General features: G+C 35.9%; 4 protein-coding genes across 5 annotated transcripts; 2 read left to right on the top strand and 2 right to left on the bottom strand.

Moving 5' to 3' along the window:
• Positions 1-2,235: 2,235 nt before the first annotated feature.
• LOC107190100 (mitochondrial ubiquitin ligase activator of nfkb 1) lies at positions 2,236-3,759 on the top strand. Its single transcript, XM_015578834.1, has 5 exons — positions 2,236-2,346; positions 2,530-2,735; positions 2,810-2,994; positions 3,075-3,273; positions 3,429-3,759. Exons 1-5 carry the CDS (start codon positions 2,242-2,244, stop codon positions 3,754-3,756), a joined length of 1,023 nt encoding a protein of 340 aa, XP_015434320.1. The 5' UTR covers positions 2,236-2,241; the 3' UTR covers positions 3,757-3,759.
• Positions 3,760-4,066: 307 nt separating this feature from the next.
• On the bottom strand, positions 4,067-5,688 carry LOC107190126 (cytoplasmic tRNA 2-thiolation protein 1). The gene is made up of 6 exons (XM_015578871.1): positions 5,542-5,688; positions 5,163-5,394; positions 4,973-5,091; positions 4,717-4,905; positions 4,440-4,644; positions 4,067-4,367 (listed from the first exon to the last, which is right to left on the bottom strand). Exons 1-6 carry the CDS (start codon positions 5,587-5,589, stop codon positions 4,105-4,107), a joined length of 1,056 nt encoding a protein of 351 aa, XP_015434357.1. The 5' UTR covers positions 5,590-5,688; the 3' UTR covers positions 4,067-4,104.
• A 45-nt stretch (positions 5,689-5,733) lies between these two features.
• On the bottom strand, positions 5,734-6,322 carry LOC107190127 (probable splicing factor 3B subunit 5). Its single transcript, XM_015578872.1, has one exon. The coding sequence runs from the start codon at positions 6,177-6,179 to the stop codon at positions 5,922-5,924; it is 258 nt and encodes an 85-aa protein (XP_015434358.1). The 5' UTR covers positions 6,180-6,322; the 3' UTR covers positions 5,734-5,921.
• Positions 6,323-7,242: 920 nt separating this feature from the next.
• Positions 7,243-17,193, top strand: LOC107190125 (cyclin-dependent kinase 12). Of its 2 annotated transcripts, XM_015578869.1 has the most exons (11): positions 7,243-7,536; positions 8,327-9,647; positions 9,729-10,867; positions 10,957-11,384; positions 11,467-11,663; positions 11,744-11,948; positions 12,031-12,299; positions 12,504-12,677; positions 16,280-16,586; positions 16,733-16,853; positions 16,937-17,193. In XM_015578869.1, the coding sequence occupies exons 2-11, from the start codon at positions 8,335-8,337 to the stop codon at positions 17,191-17,193; spliced, it is 4,410 nt and encodes a 1,469-aa protein (XP_015434355.1). In that variant the 5' UTR covers positions 7,243-7,536; positions 8,327-8,334. The 2 variants fall into 2 exon arrangements, with proteins under 2 accessions (XP_015434355.1, XP_015434354.1); XM_015578868.1 differs by lacking the exons at positions 16,280-16,586; positions 16,733-16,853; positions 16,937-17,193 and adding an exon at positions 15,341-15,394.
• The last annotated feature ends 570 nt before the right edge of the window (positions 17,194-17,763 follow it).

The following is a 17,763-nucleotide window of genomic DNA, read 5'->3' as shown; positions in this document are numbered from 1 at the left end:
TGCGCGCGCATCTGACCCGACACCCATTATTCGACGCGGGATTTTTGAAACGTGATTTCATTCGTGGGCAAAGTCTCGAACGGAAAACAATCTGAATCCACGGTTTCCGACGTATTTTCACAACGAAGAACAGTCACTGTGCGTCTCGACCGTAAAAATTTCCGGACACCCTGTACATATATGTCCTATAGGAACACGTTACGAACCGGAATTCATGGAACAACGGTTATCGATACTTTATATTTTTAAAACTCGAAATCATTCATCCTTCGTTTTTATTTATGCGAGGAACACCGAGATCGCATCGTATAAATATGTAAATTATTTTTTAAAAATTATTAGACAACTGTGAAATATAGTATGTGAAAACAAAAGATATACTCGAGACAAGTGTTGCGTGTGATCGCGAACGAGAAAAAAATTTGCGAATCTGGTTTACTTATATACTATTATCGCAATTGATCTCCGCCATTTAGTTTTAATACATGATTGCTGTTCGGATAAACGAGAGAAACGGTTGCGTGTACGCGCGCGCGAAAGAGAGAATCAATTGTTGTGTGCTGTATGCTGGAGAAATTTACCGTAAGATTAAGCGCAACGTCAATTATTATTATTTTAATGATTATTATTATTGTCATTATTTGCCCGCTAGCGAGATGTTTATTATCGTTGCATTCATAATCGCCTTCCCGACGCCCTGCGCCATGGGAAATACCGTTACGATGAAATTCGCTCTCATTAAGGACTTGCAGAGTCGCAGCGTCGTCGCTATTTATTTTTTATACTTTTATACATACCGTTTATACGTGTCGAGTCGTCCCTACGTTACCAATAAAATTTCTTTTCTCACGATACTGTTTTAATCTGTCGCCGCTGACCGAAGCGTTTAATTCTTCCATGTTTGTCACCTTTAACTTTTCCATTACTGTTGGCACCTATAAACATTACTGGTAAAACGCGGTGATATTATAAAGACTTATACGAATAATAGACTGCGCGTTCTTATGGGAGAGGTGAAGCCGACACTGAAGAATAGAAATAGTCCGAAAATGGTGCTCTCTTATTCACACATCACAGAGAGAGGGGAGAATAAAAATTGGAAATTCAAAAAAATTCGGGAAAAATGCAAAATTGAGAAATGTGTAGAATTATGGTAGCCGCTTAGTGGCAAAAATTGAAACAAATTCTGACACTTTCAAAAAGCGCGGGAAAATGCAAAATCGATAAGTAACACCACCTAACGACAACTTCTAGAACTAGATTCAGAAGTTCCAAATTTAGTTCCACTTTCCGCCACTGGGTGGCTACCATAATTTTAAATATTTCTAGGTTTTGCTGTTCTCCCGCGCTTTTTCAGATTCAAATTGCACACCAAACTTCACTTTTTTAATTTTTGTAACGTGATTTTAACTAAATTTAGCAATTATTATTTATTTGTTTATGGAAAATATAGGATAGAGGTAGTGATAGGCTTAATAAACACCCAAAATTTAAAAGACCTATGTACAGGCAGTAATTTCTGTAGAAACCTGTTAACAGTTAGTATAGTAGAGAGAGAATCCGTTTGCGACCGTGGTCCCTTCGATGATTTCCGAACGTATCAAATACTCATGATCTAACAATGCTGGGTACTCTAGACTTGGCAATTAATACATTCCAACATTATTCATGAATATTAACAATAATACTGATTTCGTATGGGCAGTAAATGCACTGGATATAAGGTCTACCGAGGTACTTATTATTACTGAAGCAATAAATAGTTAGTGAATACTAAAATACTTTACTGAAACAATCAACGGATCTTATTTGTTTCCTCACGTACATCCCTCAGATCGTTTCGAGTCCATACATTTCCGGAATCGTATATAAATATGGACAACAACTATTTCAATTCTTGAAAATTCCTGCATATTTTTTGAACTTTAAACCCAAATATCGCGAAAAACAGTTCAATCACACAATCAGGGTTACCAACCGAGGAGAATGAATAAATTACACGTGCATAAAATGATCGCTGATGTGACAGTTTCGACAACGTTATATGATTAATTTGTTCTTAAGATATTTGTACCCGGCTAGGATTGTAATTTTTTTGTTTCGCTTTTCAGTAAAAATCAGGTGTTTTAAATTTCAAACAAAAATCTACCAACATGGAATCGAATGGACCGCGTACGAATCAATAGAAATATTCAACATGAACAATAACTTGACCGTGACTTTTGAAAATATAACCTAATTATGGATTATTTGGGTGAGATAATAGCTGTCGGAATTGACAGTGTTATTTTTGGTATCTGTTTGAAACAGTTTTTCCACTGTAAAAATGCAGTCGCTGCAGTCAAGGTAAATAAAGTTTTCGTTGTCGTTGCTGCTGTTTTCATTGAATTCTGCAGTAAATCCATTGCTGTTTAAAAATTAACCTCTACCACATACTCAATGTAGCAGTTATCCACTGAATTCTAAGTAGTGTACATAACAATGCGTGTAATGTTTCAAAATACCTCAAAACGTTCAGTTTCTCCACAGGATGCAGAATTTCATGAAGTTGGTCCCCAATTGGGCAACCTTGTTAATGAAAGTGTTGATAACAAGGTAGGCTATGTAGCCATCAGGGGCATTGTTAAGCCCTTAGGAAAACCCTTAACAAGCATCAATAATAAAAGAATAACCGGTGTTGTACAAAAACTTAAAATTAAGGAACATGTTGTAGCTAGAACTACAGCTGGCTTTTGGTATGTTGGGAATAAACAACACAATGAAATACATGTACATTTGAAATTAAGAATAGTTAATTTCTTTTATCTAGGTCAGATCAAGAACGCACAGTCCATAAAGTATTTAATACTGTACCATTTGCTTTAGAACATGGACCTTACTCTGTAGAAATCTTAGAACCATTATCAGCAGATATTTTAGACATGGATGTGGTGTCAAATACTTTTGAACCCACTGTACCATCATTTGCAGATCATTTATGGGGTTTCTTCACAGGTTGATTCTCTGTAATATGCTGTTATAATCTGTTTTTCTCTAGAATTTCTGCGGAAATTATAATCTCTTGTGAATTTCAGGTGTACGCCAACGTGGCTTGCAATCCACTGAAGAACTACTTCGTGAGGGTGCACTTATCACAGGTATAGGTGAATTATCAAGGACCAAATCTAAAACACTGACCCTGCAACCTCCCTTAAATGGAACACCATTTTATCTAACAAGCATGTCAGTTAGTTCTTTACTTAAAAAGTTAGATGATCGTAAAAAAACATATAGGTAAGTTTAGCTCAATCCATCCTAGGGTCTCCACGATCTCATAGGGAACAAATATAAAATATTTTGTTTAAACTTCGAAAACATAAAAGCTTCTATGTATCTTTAGACAGATTTATTTTATAGGAGTACGTTTCTTATTTTATGTCTTGTTTTAGATTATTATGCTTCATGTTTGGTGCAATCGGTCTTTTAATTGGCGGAATACTATTCCGACGTTACTGGAAAGATAGAACAGAACAGAGATTAGCAGAAGAATTAAGACAATCTCTTGCTGCGTCCCGAAAAGAAGGAAGGCAAAGAGTAAGGGATACCGATCTCAGGGAAGATCAAATGTGCGTTGTTTGTCGCTCAAATCCCCGTGAAATTATTCTTCTTCCTTGTGGGCATGTGTGCTTATGTGAAGACTGTGCAGAGAATATTACCAATGATTGTCCCGTTTGTAGAGCACCAATTTCACAAAAGGCTGCTGCGTATATAAGTTAAGACTAACACTCCAAAAGTATATTTAATAGTGTTTTGTTATCGAATTAAATGGAATGAACTTCAGAAATCATATGGTACAGAGTTAACAATAATTTTATTTCAAATTACGGACATGTACTTTTCAATAATAAAGTAATTGTTGAAAATGGTTCACCTTAATATGGTTCTATTGAAATAAAGATTATTGAATGTATAAGTTACAAAAGATGGTTGCTAATAACGAAATGCGTTTAGAACTTATCGTAGATTTTTAACAATGTTTTACTCAAATGTGGAAGATACGTAACTAAATACAGAAAATACAAGATATATTTGGATTTATTATACACATGAATGTATATAAAAACATTAAAATTCTACAGCTTTTAGTTTATCTTTTTCAGTACTTTCGTCCTTGTCGTTTTCGTTTGTACTGTTTGCAAGTGAATCAAACGAATTCATCATCTGTTTCACTTTATTGGACTTACCAATACCAAGTTTTGGTAATCCCCTGTTCAAACCTTCTAACATGATGCAAGCTTTACATATTTCTTGACTCGATACGAACCCACAACGAGAACAATTTCTTCGTTCCGGCATTTTCACAGTATTTTTCACTCCTAATGTTTCTCCTATAATAGAATATAGGAATTAAACATCAACAATAAATTTCAGTATCACAATTACTACACAATTTTATTTACCAGAATGTATTATATCTAATATAGACGAGGGCCTAGTTTTTTCTAAATCCTTGAGAAACGTCCTTGCGTGACCTCTGTATGCATTTGGTGCAAATACACATTCAGTTGAGAAGTATACCAAACGTTTGAAATACGCATACATCACTATCTCCTTCTCGTAAGCATACTTGAGTGGCTTACATCGTTTTATGCTATCTGCCCCTGACTGGTATGAAGAATATACTTTTCATTAAAATATGAGTTATTTAAACTTTAACTATTTTAAAAACAATCTTACAGTAATAACGGAAGTACATCTTTGTAGTCTTGCAATATCCCCACGCAAGATATTCATTAGAACTGTTTCTGCTATGTCATCAGCATTGTGACCTGTTGCAATGCAATCTACACCCAAAAGAGCAGCACCTCTATCCAATGCTTGTCTCCGAAAAACACCACAAAATGTGCAGTTATTCCTTTTACCTATCTAAAATAAAATGCATATTAGATAACTGCAAATAGCCGTAATAGAATATTCAAATATATATTCATACTTCTGCTACAATTTCATCCATAGTCCATCCATATAATTCTTTGTAAGATAATATTTTCAATGGTAATCCATAGTCATTTTTATTCTGCTGAACAGTTTTTAAACTATCATCCCTGTATCCTAGGAAAGATATAAGTAAAAAAATATTCTAAGCAACATAATATTGTACAATTGTTTTCATCATATCCTACCAGTAATTCCTTCGTCAATAGACAAAAGAAACAATTCAATTCCATATTTGTATCTTTCATTTAATGTTTTCAAAACATAGGCAAGTACAGTTGAATCTTTTCCTCCCGATGCTCCAACAGCAACTTTATCACCTGGTTTGAATAATTCACCTAATGTTATAGTATGGTGAATTTCGGATTCAAAGGCACAGAAAAAACATTCTTTGCATAAAGCATGCCCAGTTTTAGGTCTCTGCAATTGAAAGTACCATACTCTAAATTTCTCATGAATCCTATGTAGCTATTGTATAATGACTTCTTATTGAATAAAATTACTGAATTTTAAAATATTGGAAATTTCGTTAATCTATAATCAATTAAAAACGACGAGTCAACTTACTTTGAGAATTGCATCTTTTCCGCACTTTCGTGTGCATGAAATAGGCATTTTGCTCGTAAAGTTATGATCTCACTGTATTTCACTTATATCACAACGAAATGTCTACAGTAATATCTCAGCTTATTTTTATTTTCTTAAATGCTTCACAGTCCACAATTAAACACGTGATTAAGTTCACACGGAGGTTATAAATTTTAATAATAAAACAGTTTATTCTGTCGCACTTATGTAACAGACACTTCCAATTAAGTAAATACACATTTTATTCTCTGCCAGAAGTACGAATTATACAAAGTGATTGATTTACTCAAGACAGCGTAGAATATGTTTAATTGCTTGCATACATTCTTGTACATATAGAAGAGTTTCTTCATAAAATATTAATCTTCTGGCTTTTCTGGAGGTGGACCACAAGGTTGCAGCATTTTCTCCATAAGATTGAATCGAACGCGTGCCTTAGCTTCGTTTTCGGCAATCGCAAAGAAATTTAATAAATCATAATGTCCCATATATGAACTGCAAGAGTCGCGATGCTGATTCACGAGCCATTCGAACTTCGTTGTGTCAGCGTGGCCTGTACCAATGTATTTCGATTGTAAATGCTCCAATTGACTGTGGATATTATAACGTTCCCCCATGCTTCGTCTTTTTTGGAGAAGTAACACAAAAGCACGATGAAAAGTGTTTATTATTTTCAATCCTTTAATAACCTTAATATCCTTAGTTTAATTTCTTGTCATTCGACTTAATCATGAATCAAAAATTTACGTTATGGGTTGAATTTGTTACAGACTCAGTATGTAGGATGCGTTCTGGTCAGCAACCTAATGAAGAATTTTCATGTGCCGAACGTAAAACGAAATGCAATAAAATTCAAGCTAAATGAAAATGAAAATGCACTGTATTAAGATTGATTTATTTTTTATTGTCTCATACAATCCTATTATTCAATACCAATTGTTGTATATTGTATTTTTTTATTTGCACTTAATTTTTTAATAAACGGTGCGCTAAACTCAGCTAAATAACAACGTCTCTCCATCTAGTGACAGGAAAGTGGTATCAATTGGTTAATAGTTTAACATTTTGCCGTAGATGACGTCACAGGTGGATTTGACCCCATTTCTAGTACGTATAAAACATTAAATATTGATTAAAAAGTCATATCTGACAATTATTGATATATAATATCGATTCAAGAAGTGTAAAAATATAATATAATACCATTAGACTTATGCAAAGAATACAATGTATATACCATTGAATGATATAGCATGAGAAAGCAAGAGTTCTCATTTCAACTGAGAATTCTCAGTTTGTTACAATAAGGTGGATAATTATTTTGACGTCAGTGTAATTCATACAAGTATATATAAAATTTGTATTAAAATATTGTTTAAGTGTTTGAAGCAAAATATTCAAATTATGATTACATGCTTGGTTTGTTAAAAAACAGATAAATTTATCGGGTCTGACAAAATTAAATGTTTCGTTTATATTTATACTTTATATATTCGTTAATGAACATTCTATCACTGATATATTGTTATTTATAAATAGGTATACAGTGTAAATTTAGTTCGACCAATTGCATCGAGCACAATAATGGTCAAGATTATTCTGCAATTTCGGTTATTCCATATCACGCCGAGAGAGCGCAGCACTTATCGGTTGTTACGTCAGACAATAATGACGTGCTAATGGTAATGGCTTCTACTTACTGAGCTACCTTTATGAGAAAGCCAAATACAATCCAAAGAAAATTCATGAGATATGATGCATCGGCTAGTAAAACTATAAAAATATGATTGCCTGAACATTTAATTGTCACGATAGCTAGTAATTTTCATCGAATTTTATTCGGGGCCTACGAAATATGTGTTGAAACTGTTTACCGAGCAACGAACGTAACCATTATACTCATTGCTACGTTGGACCCAGCCCGATGCGAAGGAACCCAACATTCGGCGTGATATCACAAGATTTATATTGCACGTGAGTACTAACATTCGTCATTGGTTTACGAATCCCTAAAAAAACAGTGAATAGCTTTCTTTTCCGAAAACTGGGCAACTCCCTTGCCACCCAGTCGTTAACAATGGCGGCTACGCTAGGTCGACCGAAAAATTCTTTTCGAAGAAACGTTCTTTAAACTGACGAGTCATAGATTTACATCGGATTAATTCTTCTATTTGTGCTCCGAAAATATCATGGGTCACCGAAATTCCACGTTACTTTTTGCGTTCCTATAACGAATCATGTCGTTCGAAAGTATTGTTACGTCGACTAAACTATACATGTGCGTGTTCGTGTGCCTTTACATGTGCAGTTGTTATGTATGTGTGTTATATCCATGACGATCAGTATCAAAGTATTGAAGAGAACAGAAATAATTATAGTACTTTAAAACTTTTTATACCGTTTAATATTAAGGTAAGTACTAAAAATATCCGATCGTTTGTAAATTAAGTCTGTATTTAATGTGAAAACTGATTACATATTAATTTTACTGACTATTTGTGGGCAGTTGAATAAAATGATGATTCATTATTTAGTTTTTACTGTGTTATCTGTGTGAGTAATATGCATAATGATTACAATTAATATTAACTATATTGGAGTTACAGTTTTTCCTTTGTATGAGAAAAATGTCTCTATAATTGTAGGAACTTGCAAAATATGCAAATGATATTTAAACACTTTATAGAGTTACATAAATTAATATAATAACAGAATGATTGTAATGTCTGTCACTTTTACGTACTAAAATATTTGTATGTTTTAGTAGGTGACATGCCTAGCAGTCGTGATATTGAACGAGCTGAACGTAATGGAAGATTTCGATCGCGTAGAAGAGACAGTACAGGCAGTGATATAAATCGTCACAGTTTTGACGGATCCGACAGGAAGCACAGAAGGCATGGAAAAAGTAAGAGTTCTGGAAAGAAGAAAAAAAAGAGGTCAAGAGATAAATCTATAGAAAATGTACCTACTGTAGCTTCCTCCATTGTTAAACCTTTGGTTGAGTACTCGGATGTGAGTAGCGAGGACTTGTCTGAACCAGAAGCAGGAGAGATTCAGTCAGAAGATAGCAGGGGTAATAGCTATACGGACGGAGAAGTACCTGAAACAGTTTTACAGAGACGTTATTATGGAGGGAGTCCAGTTCGTGCCCTTGGAGCATCACCTATTAGTCTTTCACCGTCTCCTCCAGTTCCACACAGGCATTCTGGCAGACATTATTCACCGAATGAACAGCAGCCTTCAGCAATGCATGGCGATACACCCGAATACGAAGAAGAGTCCCGACGATATGCAAGAAGAAAAGAGAAAAAACACAAGCGAGAAAAGAAAAAGAAAAGAAGTCTCAGTCCATCGTCTAGCACTGGAAAGAAGAAGAAACGGAAGTCTAAAAGACATTCTCATAGTATGAGCCCGCACCACGTGCCAGATGAAATTATCATAAGTCCAGATCATGATAAACCAGTCGGGAATTGGTCCGAGTCGCCGCCTTTACCACTGAAAGATAGTACCTCGCCAATATCGCCTGCAACACCTCAGGAGCAAAGATGTTTAAGTGATGTCGAACTTGAAATGTCTAGGCAGCCTCGAAACGTAACACCTCCGCCGCTTCCTCCAAGGCCGACAGAATCCCCGCATACCCCTTTGTTACCGCCAAGAGCAACAACGCCGGAAAGTAATAAAGCAACTCTGTCTACGATAAAACACACACCTGAAAGGCAAAAGCACAGTCCTAGTATTCACGTTCGACGTAGCAGCGTTAGCCCAGGACCAACTTCGAATCGTAGAAGGCCTCACAGCCCAAGCCCGCCGTCTAGACGAAGGGACCATAGTCCAACAAGAAGAAGAGATTTCAGTCCAAACCCAATGGTGCATAGACTCAGGCATAGTCCCAGTCCGTCCTCGAGACGACGAGAATTTAGCCCAAGCCCTGTGAGTCATCGACGTAGGGGAGATCCCGTTAGTTCTCCACCTTCGAATAAACGCAGAAGACGGGAGGAGCCCGATCGACGACACAGACATCATGAAAAAGACAGAAGGGATAAAAGAAAGTCAAGGCCAACTAGAAGTCCTACTGGAAGCAGGTATTATACATTAGATTTTAAAGTAACAGTAAATTAGCATCGATTGCCTTTCCGTCATAAACAAGATGAATTATATTTCAGGTTGCATTTACCTCTTTCTCGTTCACGATCTCGAAGTCCTGGAAGATGGCGGAAAATGCAGTCACGTTCGAGGTCACGCTCGCGTAGACGAAGTCGCACTCCAAAGAAATCACGTTCTCCCAGCAAGTCTCACAAATCTACGAGGAAGCACAAGTCAAAAAGCCCGCGACCCTCGAGAATACCGTCTCCTTCTCCTCACAGATCCAGACCGAGAAGCCCGTCAAGCATCACAGCACGAAATCTCCGGGTACAGGCAAAGATTAGTGAAACTAGTTTGTTCGCGGAACTCGTGAAGGACAGAAATATGAGAGAGTTGGCGTACAAAAAGTTACAGGCAGCCAAAGAAAAGGCTGTTAATCAGGACGAAGTTCAGATCATAGAAGGGACAGACGACAAAGATGCCAGCAATACATCGTCCGAAAATAAAGCTTCCGTCGACAATAAAGACAAATACGTGAATCACAAAGATCAATTAAAGACAACGATCGAAAGCTTAAAATCTGTTGATGTTGTGGATATTCCTGTTCCAGTGTCAGACGATAGTGGAATCGCGGGAAAGACACCACCGTTGCCCATGGCACAATCTGTCAGTGCACCGAACTTAATACCTGGAGGTAATCAGCCTCCAACTGTTGTATATACTTCACCTACAATCACCACGTCTAATAATTGTCCAGTGACTATTACAAATAGCCCAATCTTTCCAACTGTTACCAATGTACAAGCACCACCCCCGTTGCCACAGTCCGATCCTGCGAACGCGTCGGGTTTACCGCAATCATCTGTGCCAGTACCGATTCCTGTACCAGTACCTGTTCTACCAAACATGTCTGTTCCACCGCCACCGATACCGATTCCAGTCCCGGCGCCAAACACGGCCATGTCGAAATTCAATCCTCCTAATAATTTAGTTCCTCTTAAGTCTGTGGATCCCCCTAAACCCCCTATCGTGGCATTCAAGACAAAAAGTTTGTCACGGTTACCGTTACCGCCTGGAATTAATCAAAATGATTTGGAGAGTATAGACTCGCCGCCAAGTAGGTCACCGAGTCCACCAAGCAAGGCGCAAATGAAGTTTCCCGCTTCGGCACCGAAAGCACCACCGAAGAAAAGTATCAAAGATCTACCTATGCCTCCAGGTAGAGATTGGTGCATTTTTATATCTCGTCGTGTCGATATCAAATAAGATTCGAATGATTGGATACGGTATGAATTATTTAATTTACAGTCGTTCCTGGGTCGGAAGATCTGAGCGGCGAAGATGATCCGAATGCAACGCCGCCACGCACGAAGGTTGAGCGTGTCCCGCCGAAACCGAAGTTGAAGAGACCAAAAATCCTAAAACGCAGAAGTTCGAGAAATTGTCACACGCCTATGTCGGCTTCGGGTGGGAAAGACTGGGGAGAACGCTGCGTCGATGTATTCGAGGTTATAGCCCAGATAGGGGAGGGTACTTACGGCCAGGTTTACAAAGCTCAAGACAAACGAGCCGGGGTACTTGTTGCATTAAAGAAAGTCCGGTTGGAAAACGAGAAAGAAGGGTTTCCCATTACGGCTGTACGTGAAATCAAAATTTTGCGACAGTTGAACCATAAAAACATCGTGAACTTACGGGAGATCGTTACGGACAAACAGGATGCCTTAGACTTCAGAAAGGTATTGCATTAGAGTGGACAATACGTTGGATCCTAGAGCTGTTGATGATTATATACCTGACTTCGCGTATTGATCTTTACAGGACAAAGGATCGTTCTATCTTGTGTTCGAGTACATGGATCACGATTTAATGGGTCTATTAGAATCCGGGATGGTCGACTTCAATGAAATGAATAATGCAAGCATTATGAAGCAACTATTAGACGGATTAAATTACTGCCACAGTAAAAACTTCTTGCACAGGGACATCAAGTGTTCGAACATATTGATGAACAACAAGTATGTGCTTTATACAACGGGGACACGAGATAATTTTTAATTTTTATATTCCACGGTTTGATCATGTAATTTTTATATAGAGGGGAAGTGAAGCTAGCGGATTTCGGACTCGCAAGGCTGTACAATGCTGAGGACAGGCAACGTCCTTACACGAACAAAGTGATTACTCTGTGGTATAGACCACCTGAATTGTTACTCGGGGAAGAACGTTACGGACCCGCGATAGACGTTTGGAGTTGTGGTTGTATTCTAGGAGAATTATTTTCTAAGAAACCACTGTTTCAGGTATAGATAATGTAGTGGCAATTAAACATAATAATAGAGTAATTTCTCGAATTGCGCGTGACCGTTGTTTTCTTTTTATTAGGCGAACGTAGAGATGATGCAATTGGAGATGATCTCCCGAGTCTGTGGTACACCGACTCCTGCCGTTTGGCCTTCTGTGATAAAATTGCCGTTGTGGCACACACTCAAGCCAAAAAAATCGCATAGAAGACGCTTACGAGAAGATTTCTCGTTCATGCCGGCACCAGCCTTGGATCTGTTAGATAAAATGTTAGAATTAGATCCTGAAAAGCGAATAACAGCCGCTGACGCGCTTAAAAGTTCTTGGCTGAAAAATGTTCAACCCGAGCAGTATGTTTTCCTTTTGTATTTCAATATGTTACTAAAGAGAATATTAGCTTAAGTTACTCGGTTGCAAATTGATGTACAGAAAAAGTATTACAATTTTCGTTTCCTTCGTATAAACGAATACATAATTGTATACGGAACTGTATATATTCTTCGTAATTATCTTCGATGTGTTTGATCGATCAGTTTATTTTTATAACAAATTAGGATGCCGGCACCTCAGCTGCCTACTTGGCAAGATTGTCATGAGCTCTGGAGCAAAAAACGAAGACGTCAATTGCGAGAACAGCAAGAGAGCTCTGCAGGAAAGATACCTCTGCTACCTCTTCCAAATAAAGGAGGTCCTCATAAGGCTATTGAAGATCTATCAGATGTCGGGGGGTGAGTAGCCGTAGAGAGACATATTCGCACAAACTGGGACGCGAACCAGTACTGACCAGATACTAATTGCTTACACACGTAGATGGCTGTGTACTGCAGTTGTGCTTAGCATTTATTTCTTTCTTAGCAGAGTGCGTTGTTTTAGGAACATTATTTAAAAAAAGAATGGAAATGTAACCATTGTAGTAATCTTTATTTCTCATCGTCCGTTTGCATGCGACTCTCGATAATGGATAAAATTAAGTTAATTTTAGTTTGATTCGCAGTCGTTCAAACACGCGATGGCTATAATGCAGAGCAATGGAATATTATAAGCACGAAAACTAGAGAGAGAAAAAAGAAATGTACAACGTCGTTCTCTTTTCATGGGTTTTGCTATGGTTCACAAATTTTTTTTTTTTTGGTTGAGACACCAGTAAACGCTTTGAACACGACGTACCAGTGAAACACCAAATTACGGCGATACGTGCTGTTATCACGTCAAGTGTTAACACTTAATTTTTATATGGTTGCATATTCAAAACACTAGAATGATGGATAAATATACATATATCAGTGACTGGAAGAAGTTATATGATACTAATCGTCACAACGTTATATTAATTGTTTTTTTTTTTTAAGTGACACCGAGTATTGTTTGTTTGGATGGGTATTGTGTGTAGGCATTTATGTAAAATCTATTTGCGATTCAAATTTAATCGATTGCCTTAGAAAACTGATGTGGTACGAGCTTGATAATTATAACATACTTTTCACGTCTGAATACTATTATGACCAAAAATAGATAAGTGTGTAAATATTTGCCACTTTATGAATACGTGAACGTACATATACATATATTGAAACATATTTGTATATGTAAAAAAGGATGCACGCGTGTACAATTTAACATTGATAATTTCGTGTATGCATTTACGTGATTCACGTGTATGTGCATATAATCAACGATGTTCCACAATTGTATCAGTGACATACATATGCTTTAAAAACGTATTCGCCCTTGAATGACGAGCTACTAAAGAAGAAGGAAAAGAACAGTAGTAGGTTGTACGATTGTAAATAAAACGAGAACAGAGTTACTAGAATTTCATATTGTTAAGTTTCGTGTTAAACGATGAGATTGAAGTGCTACCTTTGAAGCGCATGGAAACGATAGATTAAAAAACAACGTGAACAAGCAGACTGTTTTTATAATGTTTAAAGCCTTGAAGTGTAAATAGGTCGAATGGGATACAAAGAAGAAACTGATGGAGGATGAAGAGACATGGAATACAAGGAGCCAAGACTAAAATGTGAATGTGTTACGCGAATGTTAACGTCACGGACTATCCCATCAACGATAGTTCACTTCATTTACGTTAATTTAGTTTATTTAAACATTCACGTTTCTAAATTAGGTATATTTTTAATTGGTTCCGCAAACTGTGTTATAGTTCGTTATTTCTGTATTGTAGATAGTTTAACGTAAGTTTCAATATACGAATGGCGGTTTTTTTTAATATCCGTTAAATATTTTTCATGTGTTTTTTTTGCACGTATTTTGTATTGGCGCCATTCTTATAATGAAATCCGGAATTTAGACAAACATAATGTATTATTGTCGTAATGTAAAATATTGTCGAATTACTGTAATATAAATTTACCGAAATGTCCAGAGGCGTCCGCCTGAACAATTTTAATGGACAATGAACTTCCAATGTTATTAAAATATTTTATCGTTTAATTTGTTTAGCCCCTGCCAATATGTCTACATTTTAATTTATCAACTAAGTACCGATAACCCCTTAGAAGAATCATATCTGACCATGAACACTGGGACCTTGGGGAATTAGTTGAAACACAAGTGTATACGATAACGTACCTTCTTCGTAAATGACTATAGAAGTATATGGTACTTTTCTGCTTATTCCACAATACGTTCAAGGAATATTTAACATATACATATGTTACTCTTGCGTAGTATTGTGTCAGAATAAATAACACATAATGTTACACTGACACTCTATTCTGCACACAATGAGGTAGATAAGATAGGTTGAAAAAATTTACACAGTTATAAATATATATCTGATTATAAATTAAATGAGTTCTTTATCATTTCATTGTTAATGATACTGTTAGATTATGTCATATTGAATGAAGGATGCAAATTCACAAGTGATATGGTACTTTCACGTATTGTGAAATAAAAATTCCCTGTATTTTAATAAAAAAAACTTGGATAAATGTTTTGAGATTAATAATAAATAAACCACAACATTTCGTGTGTATTCTATATTATACGTAAATGAAAGTGGTAATAAGTATTACATGACTTAAAAATAGAAGATAGGTGAAAGAATATTTAAAAATTAATTAATACAATGTTTAATCATGTTGGTCAGATTTTTGTTAAATTTCATTGTTTATGTAGCATATTTCTAAATCTATTGTAAATTCATGTAATTATTAGAGCAAACTTCAAGCTCTCAGATGTTCTGTTATACTATTCGAAATTAATATACAAGTAGTAAGCAGTAGTTGGTTATGTACATACACTTGAAAATATTCGTACATTATATTGTGGAATTTGGAGAAAACAACATAATGTTTTCAATGCAAGGCAAAGTAATTATAAGCAAATCCTAATTGGCAAGACATCTAATGAGAACATTATGTTTCAGGAAATAATATTAATGTGGCTGAATGATAAGAGGGCAAATTTTATAACACTTATAAGAATATAAACTAGGTAATGAAAGTTTCAAATTTGCTTAATACATGTTTATACCCAGGGTATCCAGTATAATAATTCACATCAGACTTGGTTTTGTGTATCATATAACAAATTCATTTGCTTGGGCTTTTCGACTAAAATAAAACGCTTGATCTGTACGAAAGGGTTGAGGATGTAATGAACTTTGCGACTCTGCTGTGCCCTTAATATTTGTGATCCCTCGTGAAATTGTTTCTCGTCATAATTACATTACTCATTGAGGTATAAATAATAAGTATATGCAATAAGTTGTGAAAAATAAAATTTACGGATTATAAATAAACGTTGATATGCTCTGTGCCCATTAAATTGCATGTACATCCATATAAAAATACTGGTTTTTTTTTATTAGTCTTGCTTTTTGAATATGCACATTTACAGGACACATTACCATTTGCATGACTCTTTTTTAATTACTAAATAAGTGTTATGGTTGTGTACTTGTGCGTCATCATTTGTGTTAATAGTGTACATGTAATATTTTATTTAATATAACATAATTCATTGATGTTACTTTTGTCTCGAATATAGTAACATGATTTTAGGTCATGCTTAATCTTATATTATTAGTTCGTAAAGAAAAAGTCACTCTTTAACATGGAATAAATCGATGATTGTAGAAATTCATAACATTTCAAAAACGTTTGTTAATACTTGTAACCTTTGCCGTGACAAATTCACATTTATAATATCTATTATTATATATAAATACTAACTACTCATGTTTTAGTATAAAGAATGTGTGTTCTGCGTTCAAGAAATTTCAATTGACATAAAATTAATAAAATTTTCCATGTATTCAGCTTCATTTTTATAGTCTTTGTAATGTTTTTTGACTTGGTTTCAGGTCTTCCAAACGTTTAAAAATGGAAGCAGGCTACAGTTCTCATCCAAACCGACTTGGTACCGATTCCCATTACGGGGGCGATAATTTGTTTAATCAGAGTGGGCCATTTATGGTCTCACCTTCATCATATTATTACGCCAGTCCTCCACCAGTCAAACCTCGACTCAAAGGAGATGCTGGCTCTCATGTAACAGAGCTATGTGCTGAAGATAGTCTTGCTCGCAAATTAAGTATTCTCACAAATGCCTTAAATCAGGGAAAGCCGATTCGTGTTGATGATCTCATGTCACTTCGATCAGATAATGAGGTAAATTGTTCTCACCATTCTAGATAATTATTTTACTTCCATAATTTTGTTTATATTACAACACATTTGTGTTTCATTTAACACTACCAATGGAACATTCATCTTTAACAGAAGAATGTAAATGTTACAATTATCTTTGATTACAGAGTGACCCAAGAGTAGTACAGTTGTTGGGAGAATTGCACACCGAACTTCGACTTGCTGCAAACTCAAGACCAAGTGGACAGCTAGAATCTCACCTTCCTGTATTAAATCCACCATCGTTAGGTGAGCTTTATCATCATTATTTCCCTCTTCTGTTTGTATCATACTTAACAAACATTAGTTTGTTTTTTTATTATTTATTTTAGATACAAATTCCTCTCACTCAGGAAACTTCGACGCGCACGCAGTTTATGCTGGCGACGATGCAATGAGTTCTGGAAGATGGTCACAACTGGCTACAGCTGGTGTTCGCAGTGCATTATTGGCGCTTATGTCGCGCTACGGTTTGGAAACATACAATCCTTCCCCTGCTATCACCCGACCCCCAGGTAAACCGGCATCCAGCCTGACGCAGAACCTTTTCCTGCCCTCGACCTCCTCTCAGTCGGCATTCAGCTCGTAATGATTTGTACATACGACACTTTACAGCGTTCTGAACTGTGTTTTGTATAAAATTGGAAAAGGTCTAAATTGCTATTTTTTAAATATTAATTAGGCCAGGAAGGACAACTGCATTCAAGTTGTCTATAGGCTCTACTACCTGTTCATAATTGTAAGTGCACATTCGGTGTATACTTGTATATAATTGATATATTATTAATATCTGACCAGTTACTTAATACAGTCCTTATAATCTGTAATAATACGAAACAGTGCTCTTTATAGTACACACTCATGCGACATACGACATAGGAGCTTAAAAAGTCTTAACGTACACTTTTTTTTTTGCTCATTCAAATGTAGATTTATTTTTTGCCATTAAGAAATATTTAATATATATTCATGTACATACATGGATGTGCATGTAAAATGTATGTGCACTTAAAACGGAAATTGAACCAAATGTTTGTGCAAACAATTCTATCTTTTTTTTTTGCTGTAGAAAAAACAGTTGTCTTAATGGATTCTGATACACGATTTTTTTAAAATACGAGTTCGTTATCGAAAAACGAAAAAAGAATGGAGGTACTCT

This window comes from Dufourea novaeangliae, unplaced genomic scaffold, assembly GCF_001272555.1.
Source record: "Dufourea novaeangliae isolate 0120121106 unplaced genomic scaffold, ASM127255v1 scaffold172, whole genome shotgun sequence".
Taxonomy (NCBI): domain Eukaryota; kingdom Metazoa; phylum Arthropoda; class Insecta; order Hymenoptera; family Halictidae; genus Dufourea; species Dufourea novaeangliae.
The sequence above is the reverse complement of the archived record's forward strand: the minus strand, read 5'-3'. Positions and strand labels throughout refer to the sequence as shown.